This window comes from Aspergillus pseudoviridinutans (assembly GCF_018340605.1).
Source record: "Aspergillus pseudoviridinutans IFM 55266 DNA, scaffold_3, whole genome shotgun sequence".
In the NCBI taxonomy this organism is placed as follows: domain Eukaryota; kingdom Fungi; phylum Ascomycota; class Eurotiomycetes; order Eurotiales; family Aspergillaceae; genus Aspergillus; species Aspergillus pseudoviridinutans.
Window position 1 is genome coordinate 4,349,549 of NW_025091283.1, and position 16,617 is coordinate 4,366,165.

At 52.5% G+C, this 16,617-nt stretch overlaps 4 protein-coding genes across 4 annotated transcripts; 1 reads left to right on the plus strand and 3 right to left on the minus strand.

The window, feature by feature from the left end:
• Positions 1-198: 198 nt before the first annotated feature.
• On the minus strand, positions 199-7,954 carry Asppvi_005292 (type I iterative polyketide synthase; the record flags this gene model as incomplete). The annotated part of the gene is made up of 4 exons (XM_043301216.1): positions 199-1,127; positions 1,184-5,686; positions 5,751-7,248; positions 7,322-7,954. 4 exons carry the CDS (start codon positions 7,952-7,954, stop codon positions 199-201), a joined length of 7,563 nt encoding a protein of 2,520 aa, XP_043157151.1.
• A 635-nt stretch (positions 7,955-8,589) lies between these two features.
• Asppvi_005293 (cytochrome P450) lies at positions 8,590-10,376 on the minus strand (the record flags this gene model as incomplete). Its single annotated transcript, XM_043301217.1, has 4 exons — positions 8,590-9,572; positions 9,728-10,016; positions 10,075-10,195; positions 10,252-10,376. 4 exons carry the CDS (start codon positions 10,374-10,376, stop codon positions 8,590-8,592), a joined length of 1,518 nt encoding a protein of 505 aa, XP_043157152.1.
• A 1,024-nt stretch (positions 10,377-11,400) lies between these two features.
• On the plus strand, positions 11,401-13,017 carry Asppvi_005294 (carboxylesterase/lipase family protein; the record flags this gene model as incomplete). The annotated part of the gene is made up of 1 exon (XM_043301218.1): positions 11,401-13,017. The coding sequence occupies one exon, from the start codon at positions 11,401-11,403 to the stop codon at positions 13,015-13,017; it is 1,617 nt and encodes a 538-aa protein (XP_043157153.1).
• A 461-nt stretch (positions 13,018-13,478) lies between these two features.
• Positions 13,479-14,818, minus strand: Asppvi_005295 (uncharacterized protein; the record flags this gene model as incomplete). Its single annotated transcript, XM_043301219.1, has 2 exons — positions 13,479-13,698; positions 13,749-14,818. The coding sequence occupies 2 exons, from the start codon at positions 14,816-14,818 to the stop codon at positions 13,479-13,481; spliced, it is 1,290 nt and encodes a 429-aa protein (XP_043157154.1).
• Positions 14,819-16,617: the final 1,799 nt, after the last annotated feature.

Here is a 16,617-nt window from a genome sequence, read left to right on the forward strand (position 1 = left end):
TTATCCACCTCTCATCTTGCTTACAATTCCATTAACAGGAAGAAAAAGCTCATCATTGGCAGTGTTACCCAGAATACCAGTACCGGCCTAGTTGGTATAGCCAGGATCGCAATTCCCAAGCAATAAGACGCAGCATTCATTCACCTGAACTCCTCGGACTACCTAGCCTGCCACTCACTATATCCTAAAATAACATCTCTAAGAAACATATGAAGCAATAAAATCGTACGCCTTCAGAGTTGCCTTCCAACCATCCGACTCCGGATCGCTGCTCAAGTCACAGATATGCGGAGCTCCCTCCAGAAGCACCAGCTCGGCTTGGAGGCCTCTCTTCACCATCGTCTGGTACGTTCCCTCGCTCTGCTGCCAGGGAATTAGGTCATCGGCCGTGCCGTGGACGAAGAAAGTCGGTACAGTATAAGTGCCCTGACGTATGTGCGCACGGGGACTGGCGGCTCTGATAGTGTCGAGCGACGGCTGCGGCAGCGCGTTCCAGTCCTCGACGTCTGGGTGCTCGGCCGCGGCTTTCTTCTGGCTGGGCAATCCATTCAGGATGACCGGTAGGGTCTGCGCCTTCCAGTTGATGTGCAGCACAATGCGACAGCGGGCGTCGTCCATGCTGCGCGGATCCTTGATGGGCTCCTCCCATGCTGTCACCATCTCGTAGTTGGTAACGGGTGCATCACGGACGCCGTCGAGGACATTGTACTGCTGACCCTTGTATTCGGCGCCTATTGGCTGAATGGGGTGCTGCCACCACTGATCCTCGTAGTCTGTAGGCGCGTAGAAGGCGATGACAGCTGCCGGGGGAGGTAAACCGCGCTGCGGCGCCGTCCAGCCTAATGACATGGCGAGTTGTCCACCTGATGACCAGCCGATCACCACCACTTGTTCTCCGTCGATCTGTAGCCCGGACCGTCGAAGACGAAGATTAGGCAGTTGGTTGCGAGCCCAGTCGAGAGCATCGCACACATCCACCATTGGCCCCTCCGCTAGGGGGACCTCGGGGCAAAGCCGGTAATCCAGGCTAACTGGCAAGAAGCCCTTCCTCAGCAAGAGCTGTGTTTGAGCGGGTCTGATGTCTTTTCTGCTGAATAACATGTGGCTGCCTCCATGGATCATCAAAGCTGTATATTTGTAAGCATCAAAATTAAACATGAGAGACATAGAATTTATGGCGTACCGACTGGCATTTTTCTCTCAGGCAGAACTTCACTTTCAACAGGGTAATAGACGTCGGCGTGAACCTCAAGGTCTCCAATCTTCTTGTAGACAACAGTTTCCATCGCGGCCTTCACCCGCCTCTCGGGCGCTGTTTGTGCACCGGTTGGAAACGCAGCCACGACCCGGACTGTCTTAGACTCGGGCGTGTTGCCATCGCTCCATGACACCTCTCGGAATCCCGCTGCCTTCATCCGGCGCTCCCAGTGCTTCTCGTTCACCAACGCATGCTCACGACCATCCTCAAACAGCCACCAGCCTTCTAGCAGGCCGACCACGATATCGAGCCAGAACATGTTCTGGGTGATTTCAATCAGCGCCAGAGCGCCGTCGTCCCGCAGCATCCGTCGAGCATGCCGGAGAGACACCTCCAGGTTTCTTGTAGCGTGTATGCAGTTGGTGGCAATGATGCAGTGGAATGCGCCCTCGTATTCGGGCTTGGGGGGTTTCTCAACATCCAGGACATCAAATGACAAGCCCTCGGTGCCCTTGAACTGCCTCGCCGCTGCGTTTACGAGCGAAGCGCCAAGATCGGTAAAGACGTACTCGAAGTCGATGCCCTGGCTCTTGAGGTGGTTGATGATATACCGCGTCGTACCTCCTGTTCCCGCGCCGATCTCGAGGATGCGGAACTTGCCTCCGCCAGTGGCGTATTTGGTAAAGGCCTTGGTCAAGAAGTCGCCAAGGACAAGGGTAGGTGTCCGTAGCAGTGGAGAGAACTCATACATTTCCTCCAGCGTCTTTTTGGTTTCTCGATTCCCGAAGACAACTTGGAGACCCTCTTTATCACCGCGCAAGCACGCAGCCATCTCGGACCCGACCGCCCTCACCAGCTTGTTCACGCTGGCATGCTGTGGGTACAGGTCAATGATCTCGTGGTAAATGGACTCGGCAGAGGCCGGTTCAACGGGTACGTCCGTTCGAATGAAGCCGTCGTTGTCCTTGGAGGAAATGACGAGTTCCCCGTCCTCGAGCACGCGGTAGAGTTGACGCACCAGCTTCGTGTGCTTCTTGAGAGCGTGGATTTGAGGCACGGCGTCGCCAGGGTGAAGCTTTCTCAAGTCGCATCCCAAGTCGGCGAATGCTTCCACAACGTAGGCGAGGACCAGTCGAGCCTGGTGAGGGTATGCCTTTTCCCAAAAGTCGACGGCCTGTGTGGTCTCGGCTAGTCGGTCGTAATTGAAGCGCGTCTCTCTGAAGGCTTCAAAGGCCGAGGTGATAGTAGGCCGTAGGTTCGCAGTCTTTGACTCCTCAATACTGCTCATTGATTCTGGTGTGGCTGTTCCGGATTTGGTGTCGGGAGTATCATTACCCACAGAGTCCGTATTGGACGAGTATGGTGTATCAGTTAACTCGCCATCCTCTTCTCCTCCGCTAACACCCAACTTCTCATCGACGTAGGTTACGAGCTCTCGGATGTTTGGAAAGAACAGGAAGCTCGACAGGTCAATGGTGAGACCCAAGGCTGACCGAATGTCGTTGAGCACCTCGGTAGCCATTAGAGAATCTACTCCATGGTCGGCCAACGACGAATCGTCTGTGAGTTCTTCGATCGGTACATCGGTAACATTGGACAGGATCTGCAGGAGTTCCCGGCGCTTGCTGGCAGATTGCTTTGCCGGAGTGGCTGCAGCTGCCTGTTCAATATAAGAGGCAGCAGGAGCAGCATCCACCAGCTTCTCCTCCCTTGCTGGCTGTACTTTGCTGTTCGCGGCAGACTTGTTGACGCTTTTCAGCATCCGGGCTAGCAAAGCCTGGGACATCTTGGAGAAACGGAAGCCGAATGCAGCCATTACCATCTTCTTGGTTCTGGCATCGAAGACATATGCATCCGACGAGGCGTCCGTCTCCCCACCCTCGCTCATAGTCGAATACACGAGCCATTCGCCTGCATCAGGATCGAAACCCCCGCCTATTTCAATGTGCTCAATCTTCATGCAGACAAGTACATCTTCCATGCTTGGGTTGTTGAAGTAGTTTACCAGGAATCCGGCAAACTGCATGAAACTGTCCGTCATAGGAGTATCACAGAGGCGCTGATCGGGTGCATCTTCCGCAGCCGGGGTAACCCTAACCTTTCCAGCAGCTTCCATGCGCACACATGCTACCTGTTTGATACCGCGGAAGGCCTCGCCGTAGAATACAACAGTATTGAAGGCGCGGTAGATGTGATTGCCCTGCATCTTTTCGGCGTCGGGATGGTTCATCACCTCCTCAATTCGGCGATGGCCTGTGAGAGTCTCGAAACGTTCAAACTCCCGCGCAGCCTGCACGTCATCGCGCCTCTTAAGGGAGACCCGACCCGTGGAATGTTCGAAGGGCTCCGCCTTTTGGACTTCCGTGTCCTGCGTTGTGATGGAGAATGACCATGAAGGACGGCTGTCGGCCAGTTTCTTCAAGACGAGCCTGATCCTCTTCGTAGTGCTTTGGCCAATTGGAGACTTCATCACCAGATCATCCACTTTTGGGACGTAAGTCGTCGCCTGGGTGTCACCTTCCAGGAAGAGGGCTGCGCGGGCCACCAGCTCGAAGTAAAGGGATGCTGGAGCAAGGCACTGTCCAGCCATGACGTGTCCGCCCAGCATTTGCTGGAAGCGGTCGGCTTGCGGATCAATCTGGAAGACTGCTTCATTCTTGGATGCATCCTTGAAATTGAGGAAAGTGAGCAGCTCATGGATTTCTTCGGCGTCTGTGGCGGATTCCACCACGGCATTGTCTGCCATGGGATTCCTGCCGGTGAATCCAAGCCAGTGGCGCGTCTTCTCGAATTGGATAGGGGGCAGGCTGAGATACTCGTAGTCCAGTTTCTGACTCCGGTGGAATGGCCAGTATTGTGTCGCATACCCGCTCTTCCAGAGATTAACCGTGACATCTGTGAGAGAGTCTTGTGCATTCGCCGAAGTGAGCTGGGGAGAATAGAATGCATGGCCTTTTGAATCGGGGACGGAGATCTTGGCGAGCTGGATGACTGAGGAGCCACGACCGGCCTCGATCCATGTGCATTGTGAGAACTTGGCGGTAAGCCTTTCGATCGCTCGTTGGAAGAAGACCGGCCGTCTTGTGTGCTCTGAAACGAGCCGGAAGTTCGGTTCGGCATTGGTTTCGAACTCATCCGTCGTCTCGAGGTGAATGTCTGGAAGCCTCCAACCCAATTGCATGGCTAACGTGTCGAGATGGGACAGCATCGGCTCGGTGAACTGGGAGTGGAACCCATGGGTGACGTTGAGCCTCTTGTTGCGCACTGAATTCCGAAGATGTGGCGTGTTCGCGACATGCTTCTGCAAGAAGTCAATAGCCTCGGAAGAGCCCACGACAACATGGCTCTCGGGGCCGTTGTAACAGGCGATCTCAGCGTAGAGTCCTTCGCGCTCAGACTTCAATGCCCGAAGGATTTCATCCACCGTCGTGCGGTTGGCCTGGAGGAACAGCATGGAACCCGGCTCTGGGCCCCAGTACTTCTGCATCAAAGCCGCTCTCCCTGAAACTAATTTCAAGGCGTCTGGGAGTGTAAGCACGCCCGAGAGACATAATGCCGTGAGCTGACCAAAGCTGTGGCCAACGACTGCGCTGACCTGGAGACCGCAGTCTATCCAGGTTTTGGCGGAGGCATACTGGACAGCAAAAAGGGCTGAGTGCAGAGTCACCAGGTTCTCGAGCGGCTTTGACTCAAAGATGGACGGGTAAAAGCTCTCCAGCCCAGCGGAGATTAGCAGATCATTCACAGAATCAAGGTGTTGACGGAACGCCTTCGAGGACCGGTATACGTCCTCTGAAAGGCCGATGAAGTTGCTTTCCTGACCCCCAAACACGAGCACAACAGGTTTGCGCTCTTGGGACTGCGAGACTATTTCTCCCGAGCCAGCTGCCGTTGCTTCAAGCTTGGCCTCCAGATCCCGAACGCTGTCAACGGTTGTGGCGAGGACATGAGGAAGTGCGTGGTTGCCCCTATCTGCAAGATTGAAAGTTAATGAAGCAAGGAAATTTGAGTGAGCTTCTGTCTTGTTGTCTTTCAACCAGCTGAGCAGCTTTTTGCTGTACTGAGAAAGACTGTTAAGAGACCCAGCTGAGATGAAGAGTGGATACCTGGACAGCTGTACAGATGCTGGCTCGTAGTTATGAGATGGTCCCTGGCGAAGCATCACGGCTGAATTACTGCCGGCTGCACCGTAGCTATTGACACAGGCCAAGAGAAAAGGAGCCTGCCAGGGCATGATACCTCGAGGAATGGCCATCTTGTGCTGGTCAAACGCTGGTAGCTTAGGATTCAGCCTTTTGTGGCTCGCTTGTGCCGTTATTTTTCGGTGCCTCATCATCAGCAGAACTTTTATAAGACCAGCAACTCCGGCAGTAGCCTCGGTGTGGCCGATGTTACCCTTGATGGAGCCGAAATGGAGAACAGAGTCTCTTTGAGGCCCACCGAAAGCGTCTCGAATGCTGCGGACCTCGATGGGATCGCCCACACCAGCTATACGGAGCGGTCAGTCATGAGGAACAAAGTGGGGAATAAAAACAATTGTCAAGACACTCACTTCCGGTCCCGTGGGCTTCAACGTATGATACAGCCTCTGGTTGCACGCCACCGAGCTTCATCACCTTTTGGTAAAGCTCGATTTGGGAGCCCGAGTATGGGGCTGTAATATTGCCGACATTGTGATTCTGGTTGGCAGCAGACCCAACAATGACGCCATGGATGCTGTCGTTATCTCTAATAGCATCCGATAGTGGCTTGAGAACGACMACTGCTACGGCTTCACCACGGCAGTAGCCATCAGCATCCGCATCAAAAGGCTTGCATTGCCCTGACGGGCTAAGGAAGCCAGCAGCGGCAAGGTTTTGATAGTCAAACGGGCTCGAAATCACGTTGGTGCCGCCAGCAACCGCGCGAGAGCATTCGCCAGACCAGATCGCTCGACAGGCCGTGTTGATGGCGACAAGAGATGAGGAGCAAGCCGTATCGATAGTCAAAGATGGGCCTGTCCAACCGAAGTAGTGGCTCATGCAGCCGCTGAGGTAACATCGTGAAGTTCCGACTGTGGCGTACGCAGTGGCGGGATGACAGGAGAGGTTGTCGTAATAGTTGTTCATGACGGCACCGATATAACAGCCATAATCGAGTGGTTCGGGGGTGTTGTAGGCGCCGAAATAGCCTGCCGACTGCAATGCCTCGTAGATAACTTCCAGCAGGATCCTCTGTTGCGGATCCCAGGCAATGGCTTCGCGAGATGACTTTTTGAAAAACTTGTGATCGAATGCCTCTGGGTCCTTCAGAAAGTTACCCCACCACTTTGTGTTTGCGTAGTCCCCAGTTTGGGGCAGACCAAGGCGCTCCACGGGAGCAGGTTCGACCGTTGTCTTGCCCTCCATGATCAGATCCCAGAGCTCATCGACCGAGTCAGCACCGGGGAACCTGCCGGCCATGCCGACAACTGCAATGGAATGGGCCGGATATTGGGACAGGTCATAGGTGTTTTGGATATCCTGGACCCGGTTGACGCCATTAACGTGACCGTTGACATGACCATTGACGTGGCCGTCATCGAGGACTTCCTCCCTCTTTGTCTTGGTCTCTTCAAGGTTGCTTAGAGCAAGTACTCGGACCCCTGATTTCTGTGCGATGGACGCTGGAATACAACTACCGAATCCGGCAAATGCAATATTCTGGTTTGACGTGGGTAGCTGTTGGATGGAAGCCCTCAGGGTTGCGTACCAGTCTGCGACATTCACCAGGGTATTCTCCAGGGCAAACAGAGTCAAGGAACTCCCGGAAATAATGCCGCCATCAGCGGTATTGCGGACTGGAACTTGCAGCTCCTCCGCGTCTGGAAACTGTAACCCCTTCGAGAATGCCACCAGTTTCGTAAGCTTGTCTGCCGCATGCGAGTGGTCGTGGGTGTGAAAACGACCATAGACATGGACATCCTTAGTACGCAGGTTGTTCTCGCGAGCTTTGTCAATCAGGCCATCGCGATCATCAGCCCTGATAGTGACGGTTACACTCGCCTCGTCGTTGATGCTGGAAATGTAGGCCTAGTGGAAGAAGTTGTAAGCCCCCGTCCCAAGTGTGTTTTCTACCAGAGGAAAGAATAATAATGCTACTCACATTAGGAATTGCCTGAATAAACTTGGCGGCCTTTTCAGCGTCTCCTTCCCTCCACCTGATAGCCACCGCCACGTACTCTGTGGCCGCTGGGGAACATATGCCATCAAGGTCGACGTAGGCCCCAATGCACACGGCAAGCCGAAGGGCAGTAGCTGCAGAAGGACCAATGTCTTCTTCGCTCCTTGAGCTTGCCACAGCAACGGCGCTGAGAAAGCCAACGCAGAATCCCTGGATTCCTCCAATCTTGACGCTGTTCAAAACCTTCCGATGCGCGTCTTTGCCGAGTTGGCCAAGGTACCGGCTGTACTGGATGATTTGCAGTAGGACAGTGACAGTGAGACCATAATGGTTAGGTGCGTTGCTTTGATGGTTAGGGAAGGGCCCGCCGTCCTTGACCCATTGCTTCAAATCAGCGAGATATTTGCCCCCGGGAACCTGGCGCAGACTCGGATCGAAGTCGATTAGGCCTTGCCAGAACTGAGGCAATTCATCGACCGCTGCCTTGAGAGCGGATAGCTGGGGGCTGCTAATCAGCTCTTGGCGCAAGCCTTGAAGGACTTGGTCCGATGGAAATTCTGTCTGTGGCCCGAAGACCAAGAGCGACGGAAGACTATCGGCGGCCAAGGATAACATTGGGGAGACTGGTAAGTAAAAATGGAGTATGAGCTTGGGAAACCGGACAACAAGAAACCTTCAGTGACTGGAACGCCAAATATATATGCTGGCAAAGTCTGACATACGTGGGTAGCGGGGCTTTAGCCTTAGAGTAGCCTTCTATCGCTTCAATGCACTCGATACCCCACCGGAAGATCGTGGTAGGCCTATACACAGCGCACGCACAAAATAACATCAGCCGTTGTGGAATAGATACTAGACACGAGCGAGGTCGATTTTTTCATCGAATCACTTCGACGACATTCTAGCTTAGCTGCTATTTCTAGGTACGAATATCCTGGACTATCACAGGCTGGTTTGAACGGGATTTAATATATGGCTCGTATAGTATATTTGACGCTCACAGTATAGGAACCAACGAGGAAGAAGATCAATTACGATACAGTAGACGAGGGATTCTTGCTATACAGGGAAAGAGGGGTGCATTCGTCTAGTTCCAGCAGCCATGTCGAAGAAGCAGCAGCATAGTCTTGTTCAAAGTCTTCTGACTGTCCAATTGTAAAGTAGAGAATTTGTAGTCGTTCTACAATCATAGCAACAGTTCCAATGGTATCAGGACTATCTAGACGTTATATTAGGCAATCATGGTCTAGTTACATGCTATTGAGTTTGAACTCGACGCCCTGGGCCTTGTTATACGCCGCCACGAAAAAGTCCCCCTTCATCTGGACGTCATAGGGACTCGTGTTATACAGACTGAGTACCCCAATTTCGTCCCCAATCTTCGCGTCCGGACTGGCCCACAACCTCCAGAGCTGGGCTAGCACCAGACGTAAGATCCCATATGCCTGATTCATGCCTAGGCAGATGCGGCTGCCCTTGCCGAAGCCCACGTTGTATTTTTCCAGTTTTCTGCCCTCATCACCCTGCCAGCGGTCGGGATCGAACTTTTTACTGTTCGGAAAATTGCGCTCGTTGTGGTGTAGCAGCACGCTGGTCATGCCGACAGAAGTCTTTGGGGGGATGACCCAGCGCCTACCGGTCGTCTTATCCTCGTAAACCAGAGATTGGTCAGGATCATAGCGGAAGTGGGGTGTTGAATTTCCATAGATCAAGCGAACACTTTCTTTGATGACCGCCGTCAAGTAGGGAAGGCTTTCCAGCGTTGTAAGCGGGACCTTGCCGGCATCGTCCACCGAGGGCATCACGCTGTGCAGTTCTTTCTTGAGTTTTCGCAGCACCTCCGGATTATCGACCATCCAGTAGATCAAGTGTTCCAGGGTCGAGGCCATGGTGAGTGTGCCGGCCATGAGTAACATCTGGGCGTCCTGGGCCACCCGTTCTACCGACCGCTCCTCGGGTGGCAGCTTGGGAGACTCTAGAACAGCCCGAAAGATTGCCCCCGTCTCGCTTCCCGAAATTCCGTCTTTCGATTCAGAAGCAAGCCGTTCGACATGCTTTCGGGTCATCTTCTTCTGGCGCATGTACGAGCCAAGTGCAGGACTCAGGCGACTGGCAAGTGACTCGGGAAGTGGCATCATCACAGTGTTTAACCATGGCATACGTTTCAAGAGGTGGAAGGACTGTGCGCCTGCCAAAGAAGCATCGCGCTCCGATGAATCAAAGTTCGGGGTCTCTGAGATTAACCGGCGTTAACTCGTATTATCCCGGTAGACCAGGTCCCTTACCAAGTTTGTAGGCGCATCGCCCAAAAGCAAGCTTCTGCACTATGTCTTCATCGACCGGATTGTCAGTTCGCTTCCTTTGTCATTATTCCTCCAGTCCGCTCACCATTGCTAAACGCTGCGAACACACAGTTCGCATTCACTGGCTCATCCGTATCCTTGAAGCTGGCCATTCTTTTGAACAGCACATCCAGCCTCTCCTGAACGTCGGGCTGCATCTTTCTCACGTATGAATTGCTGAAAAACGGTAAGAGAGCGGCGCGGCGCATGCGGTGGATATCATGGTCAATCGTGGAAAACAGCGAATCGTCTAGTCCGAAGAATTTGGTTAGACTAGGTGACTTGTTCGCCCGTCTTCCACTTGTAGTGCTGGGGTAAAGGATATCATAGAATTCCTGTCCAAATAATCAGAGAATATGAAACAATGAGCGGTTCAAACTACCTTGGACATACGGGATCTCCAACATGCAGATCAGAAGGCGAAATTCGAACGATTGGTCCGTACTTGTCGTGCAGCTCCTGGATTTTGTAGATGTACTTCCCTCCAAGCCAATTGTTGTAATATGCTTCGTACCTGATCGAGTTCAGCTTTGATTACATATAGTTCTGCAATCGATTCGAAGTCCTTACAGGCTTGTGAGTGCTGCGAGTTTTGGCCCCGGAAAGTGAGCTATAGGACTCAAGAAGAGTCGCCAGATGGCACCATAAACCGTATAGGCTATGAGGGCCGCGAGCCCAGTCCAGATGTAATCCATACGGGAGCCAGAATAGTGGTGGAGAGAAGTATGATGAGGGTATCCCGTTCCAAAAGGAGCGAACCTGAGTCTGTGCAACGATGAAAACTTCACTCAGGTCTCGTCTATCAATTGAAAGATATATAGATACTATCATAGATCGCCGGCTGCGACTTTTATATGGAAATTGCAGGCACCCAACTACTCTCCACTGTTCTCCATATGCTGTCGTAACTCCTGCCTTGTCATCCAAGCTTTGACCTGTGAGTCGAAGACTGATCACTGCCTTTCTATACCATAGATACCAAGTACGGAGCGAGTTACACCAAGGCGGTTGAGCATAGTGCTGAGGCTGGCCAGGATCTAAATCCGAGTTAGCTTTAACTTGGCGACCTGGCTGAGCTTACTCGGACTCGGCGGTTCGTTGCCGGAGCTAGCGCCACCACAAAAAGTAATTTACGAAGCCGCATATAGCCCATCGGTTCTCCGCCGACGCAGCGTGAATTCGCAGCCATCATGGAGCAGGACAGCCAGGAACTGGACGGCATGAAACATCGGATAACGGGGCAATCGAATTGAGAGTTGGTCCCAACTCTAGAACCTCGGCTGGGATTGGTGGAACGATTACGCAGTGTTGCAAGACTGGCAATATCCCTTTACAATATCTCCGCCGTGACGGCAGATCAAACGTCAAGTGTCTTGCCTAGCGGGGTTTATCATCATATTCGTCGGCCACCAGTGTAGCATCCCGCATCAGATGCAATAACGGTCAGGTAGTAAGCCGAATACGAGCGTATGGCTTGCATTCATGGTCAGTATATCATCTGCATGCCACAGGAAAAACGAAGGCTCCTCTCTCCAAATCTGGCTAGAATAATGTGTGCTTCACGATAGTTGTAACGGATGATACTACCTCTGGGTGCCATTGCTGACATCCCGTAAAGCCACGGACATATAAACAAGGCATCATTCTTTCTACTTCTATCTCCGGCCCCCTTCCCCGACCCGTGTTAATAAAAAGCGTTACCTAATCCGTACAAGAGTGATGTCCGACTCGCAGAATCTCAAGCACACGCAATGTGCTCCAATCACGGTCGAGTCCGGGTTATTATCCGGACTCCATTTCCCAAACAACACAAGAGCTTTCCTCGGAATTCCTTACGCAGCGCCTCCCTTAGGGGACCTGCGCTGGCGACCACCACAACGCCCCCTACCATGGACGGGCGTGCGGTCAGCTGTTCGATTCGGACCCTGCAGTATTCAGTGGCCGCCGCCGGCCACGTCCTTGTACTTCGGCGGAGAAACCGAGTTTAGCGAGGACTGCCTGTACCTAAACGTCTACACCGGCCCTGAGGGCGCTGACAACAGGCCCGTTCTCGTCTGGTTCCATTTTGGGGCCTTTCAGTTCGGGTCTGCCTCCAACCCAATGTACGATGGAACAAAGTTGGCAGCCGAAGGGATCACGGTTGTCACTGTCAATTACCGTCTGGGCCGATTCGGATTCCTGGCCCATCCCCAGCTGAGCGCCGAATCAGGTTACCAGGGGTCTGGCAATTACGGAATCATGGACCAGATCGCGGCGCTTGAGTGGGTGCAACGGAATATCAGGCAATTCGGGGGAGATCCGAGGAATGTGACCATAGGAGGAGCTTCGGCTGGTGGTGGCAGTGTCCACATCCTTCGCTCTTCCCCTCTATCCAAGCAGCTGTTTTCAAAAGCCATCTGCGAGAGCGGGCCGGGGCTGGCACCGACGATAGATGGCCCTGGTCATGTTGCGGCTTTCACGACTCTGGCTGCAGCAGAGGAGGCGGGAGCGGAGTTGCTAGATCTACTTGGAGTCGCATCCATCGCTGAACTACGCACCCTGCCTGCCCAGAAACTTATGGTGGCACACCTGCCTCGCACTCAAGGGCCTTGGAAGGCCGATCTGTGGCCAGGTTCAACCAGTTTGAGTGTGTTCGACACATCGAATCCAGTCATCGACGGCCACGTTCTTCCGGAATCGCCCCTGACGGCATTCTTATCGGGAAAGGCAGCTGACGTGCCGATGCTGGCGGGCAACGTCGGGAATGAAGCATCTGGGTTGCCGCATCTCGATACACTGGCAAATTACCATGCCTTTGTCAATGAAACTTTCGGAGAACACGCGGAAGAAGTACTCCATCTGTATCCGGCGACTACAGACTCAGAAGTTCGGAATGCAGCATCGCAGCTCCTTGCCGATCAAGTCTTTGTCTGGCCAACATGGACTTCCGCACGACTGCAGGCCCAGAAGCTAAAGTCGTCCGTGTGGTACTACCGATTTCTGCGTGCACCACCAATTCCGCCCAACTCGGACGTTATCGAGAAAAGGTTTGCCGGCTCCTTTCACGTGGCTGGTGTGCCATACGCATTTGGCAACCTTGACTCTTGGCAGTGGGACTGGACCGAGGCTGACAGGGGGCTTTCGAGGAATATGTTCGACGCTTGGGTACGATTTATGCGAACTGGGAGTCCGGATGTTGGCCAGGCACATGGTGATACTTGGCCTTCCTTGAACCCCAATTACAATGTGATTATGATCTGGGATGTTGAGCAACGGTTGGAGGCGCCAGGATCGCATTTCAGTGAGGTGATGAAGTTTTGGGACGGGTACTATGGGGTCACGGAATTTACTACATAAGAGGGGATGGGCCGATTGATAATGCATAGCTAGTGGAAGCTCTTCTACGGTGCGGTGTCAACTGAGTGCAATGTTCAACACGATAGGCTCCATTGCAAGGCAAGAGGCGGGCCGTGACCTGTAGATGTATCCGTCCCAATAGGTGACGCCTGACCTGGGCTTAAGGATATGCTGTCAATTGGCAATGGTAATAGAGAACGAGTTCTGTTAAACGTCTGACAAAGCCTACTTGACACGTACTCCAGACCAAAACCGGACGTCATTACCCAGCAAAGGCAGTATTTCCTAGACAGGAGAAGGAGACAGTATCATTCTATACTTGGATGCTTCGTGATGTCGCGCCATGCTCGAGTGTCCCAACAAATGCAACACAAAGCGAAGCAGAATAAAGGTACTACCGGCCGAATCCAGCCGTATCTCTCCGCTCTATTCTCTCTAGTCCCAGTTTAGCATCGTTGCCTCTAATTTCCTAGAACGGATGTATTCAGGAAATCGTCCCAGTCCGCTCCTCCAAAACGGCCACAACTGTAGGAATTGATCAATTGAGCATTTTGGCCTTGTGGAAAGAAGTGCGCTTCCAAAAGGTCATTGGCCTGTTGTAAAATATCCGCGAATAGGTGTTTGCGGGAGTCGATCAGATCTAAGACACAAGCTGTGTCCTTGTCAGAAGCAACACGCAAGCTGTTCACACGTTAAGCCATGTCTACTATTCGGTCACAGGAAAGACTCACTCCTCGTCTGACAAACTAGAGGGCAGTAGCAGCAGTATCCCGTAACCAAAGCGCTGAATGATCTGCGCCCATTTCTTGCCACTCTTCCTCCACATCTGTATTTTGGCTATCCTTCTCTTCGCATCCTCGCCATGGTCTAGAGGACGAGCCGACGGCATTCCCACGTGGTTTCCGCCACGAGAGAAGATCAGGTCGGCAAAACGATGCTGCACGATCGACTTGTGCCCACCTTTCGGCAGCATCGAGCCGCCTTGCACCCGTCGATCGTCACACCATGAGAGAAACAACTCCGGCTGATCCTGCGCCAGCTTGTACGCGTTGTAGAAGTGGGCAAGTGCGATTCTTTTCTTGATCCGGGAGTTTTGCTCCCCAAAACTGCTGCTTTCAATTGCCCAGCCCAGGTGTAGAACCACCCGGAGAAAATGGGGCACGTCGGTGACCTGCGACAAATCTGAAAATTGGTAGATAGTCGGCAGGGCATCGTGACATTCCGCTGCTTTTAACTGTGCCGCAAACTCTGCCACTTGAGCCCGGGTTTCCTGGTTGCCAATCTGCTGCAGCTTCCTGGCCAGCTTGGAATCGACTTCAAACCCACCAAACGACGGACTCCTGTGGCCATACCTGTGTGACTGCTGCTGTAGGCCGCTACTTCTTCCAGTCCCTGTAGACTGCGAGACACGTCGTTTCTTGGCACCACTACGCTCGCGGTCCAACTCAGGTGCCGATGCAGATGGGCCAAGTACAACCGCCGTAGTGTCACGGGTGATTGCACTTTCTAGAGATGTGAGTTTATCGATGAGCATACGGTTTTGCTCTTTTATCTGATCCAGCCGTGGCGGCGTGTGGGCAGACAGTCTTGCAGCTACCTGGTCTACACCCTTGTGGAGGACTGTGTATATGTGTTCGATGTCGTCCAAGCCATTATTAGCATAGATAGAAGCTGCGCTAGTCGCTGCAGGTGATTCGGGAAACGTCACCCCACACCACTGGTCAAAGGCGCGGTGGATATCTTCGTCGTGAGAGCTGAATGGCGGACCGTTAAGGAAGTTATTGAACTCAATATCTGCCATATTCATCAAGCAATGGGCTAAAACAGAGTATTTGGTTTCTGTGGAGCTAAAGTGTCAGCTTGTTAGGGGCAAGGAAGTAAGCCTGTGTCTGACGAGGCAGAAACGGCGTTTATTAATGGCAGCTAGATGGGCCGTCTTCCTGGGCTCGTGTTGGACCGAAGTGATGCCAAGTTACTACACCAAGCCTGCCGATTTCGTATCAGTACGGCGTGCACCAATAAGATACTAGAAGTAGTTTATAGCAGCTGGCACCCATTGTTGGGTGCGGTACTCCGTATAGTGGGCAAACTCAGAAGATACTTACGGCCAGCCAATGGCAGCAGTGGCCTGCTTAATCAGGGTAGTAAGATTCATAAAAAGTCTCGCATTATCCCTGTATGCAATAGCATACTCCGCCCGCCCCATACTATTGAGTAGGACCATGACGTAGGAAGTTGTAAACCCTGGTTTATGCGGATACAGCAAGTGTTTCCATCTGAGATTCTCACGAGCGTCCGAGACGTGGCACCTCGCTCCAACGCAGTAAATGGTAAGATCAAGCCTATTCAGAAGTGTTCGGCACGGACCGGCGGGGTTGACAATGACTACTTATGGGGCCAAATTATTAGTCCGCCGAACCAACAATAAGGTCCGTCTTAGCAGCACTGGCGTCAGCCAACTCTTTTTCCTTTTCCTTTTGCATTTCTGACATGAGGAAGTAATACATGAGTTTACTATGGCGTCTATCGTTGAGTTGCCAAAATTCACAAGGGCAAACTAACCTCTATTATACTATAAGATTGTGGGTTCGTGTTATTTAGGCTTGCTTTTAAAGCACGAATGACCCCACTTTAGCTTAACCTTCTTGTGACACGAGGTGGAGCACGCGGCTCGAGAAGGTCCCTGCGCCCCTTGGGTGGTACAGCATAGAAGCTGCCTACTTACTATGTGTGACCTTTCTATATCACCAAGATCGGCGCTCCAGTATTTTCCCGCATCGCGAGTGATGGAATTCCGTCAGCCGATGGCGTGAGTAGTCAAACAGGGATCTTGCGCGGCCCCAAGTTTCTTGTTCTATCTAATCATCCACAAGCGAGTTTCACACTACTGAGGAACATCATGTTTTTCCGCCTGTATATATTGAGCCAATAAGGAATCCGCAACTGGTTAGCTGACTTTCCCCTAGTCATGTACATGTGTCCTTCAACTGCGAGTCCACATGGGCTTCACGAGAAGGCGCAATTTGCCTAAAACCTACCACGTTGACCGAGTTCCAGTGTTAGTCGCATTAGCCTTCTCCGTGCCTTAACTGCAACTTCTCATCTGTCACCAGGGGCCGAAAACTAGGCGCCAGGGCGCAAAGCGCAAGGCGCGGATGGAGTCGGAAAATAACTACACTCACTATGCGTATTCTGCACTCGTATCTGCAGATCATCCCTGTCCGGCTAATCAAAGCCACCGTGACAGACGGATGGCTTCAGTGGTGGTCAGCACAGACTGCAAGCTAAAAGGGCCACTTTGCACTGAAGATTACAACACGCTTGGCTGTCGTATTTCTTTGAAGAGGTCCTGAGGGACGAGAAATATTGTGTTAGGGTACTGAAGTTCTTCTCAAGTACTGCAGTGAATTGACACATGAGAGTATTGCTTTTATGGCTATTGTTGTATCACTGCTGTATTGGTCCCGCTGCTGTTATCTCCTGCTAGCTAGAGATGGATGTCTAGACTCCTTTTTGCTTGGGTGGTTTGACATAAGACAACTGTTATGACTACTGAGGGGACGGAAATCAAAGGATCGGCAAACAGGAGGACCCTCGGTA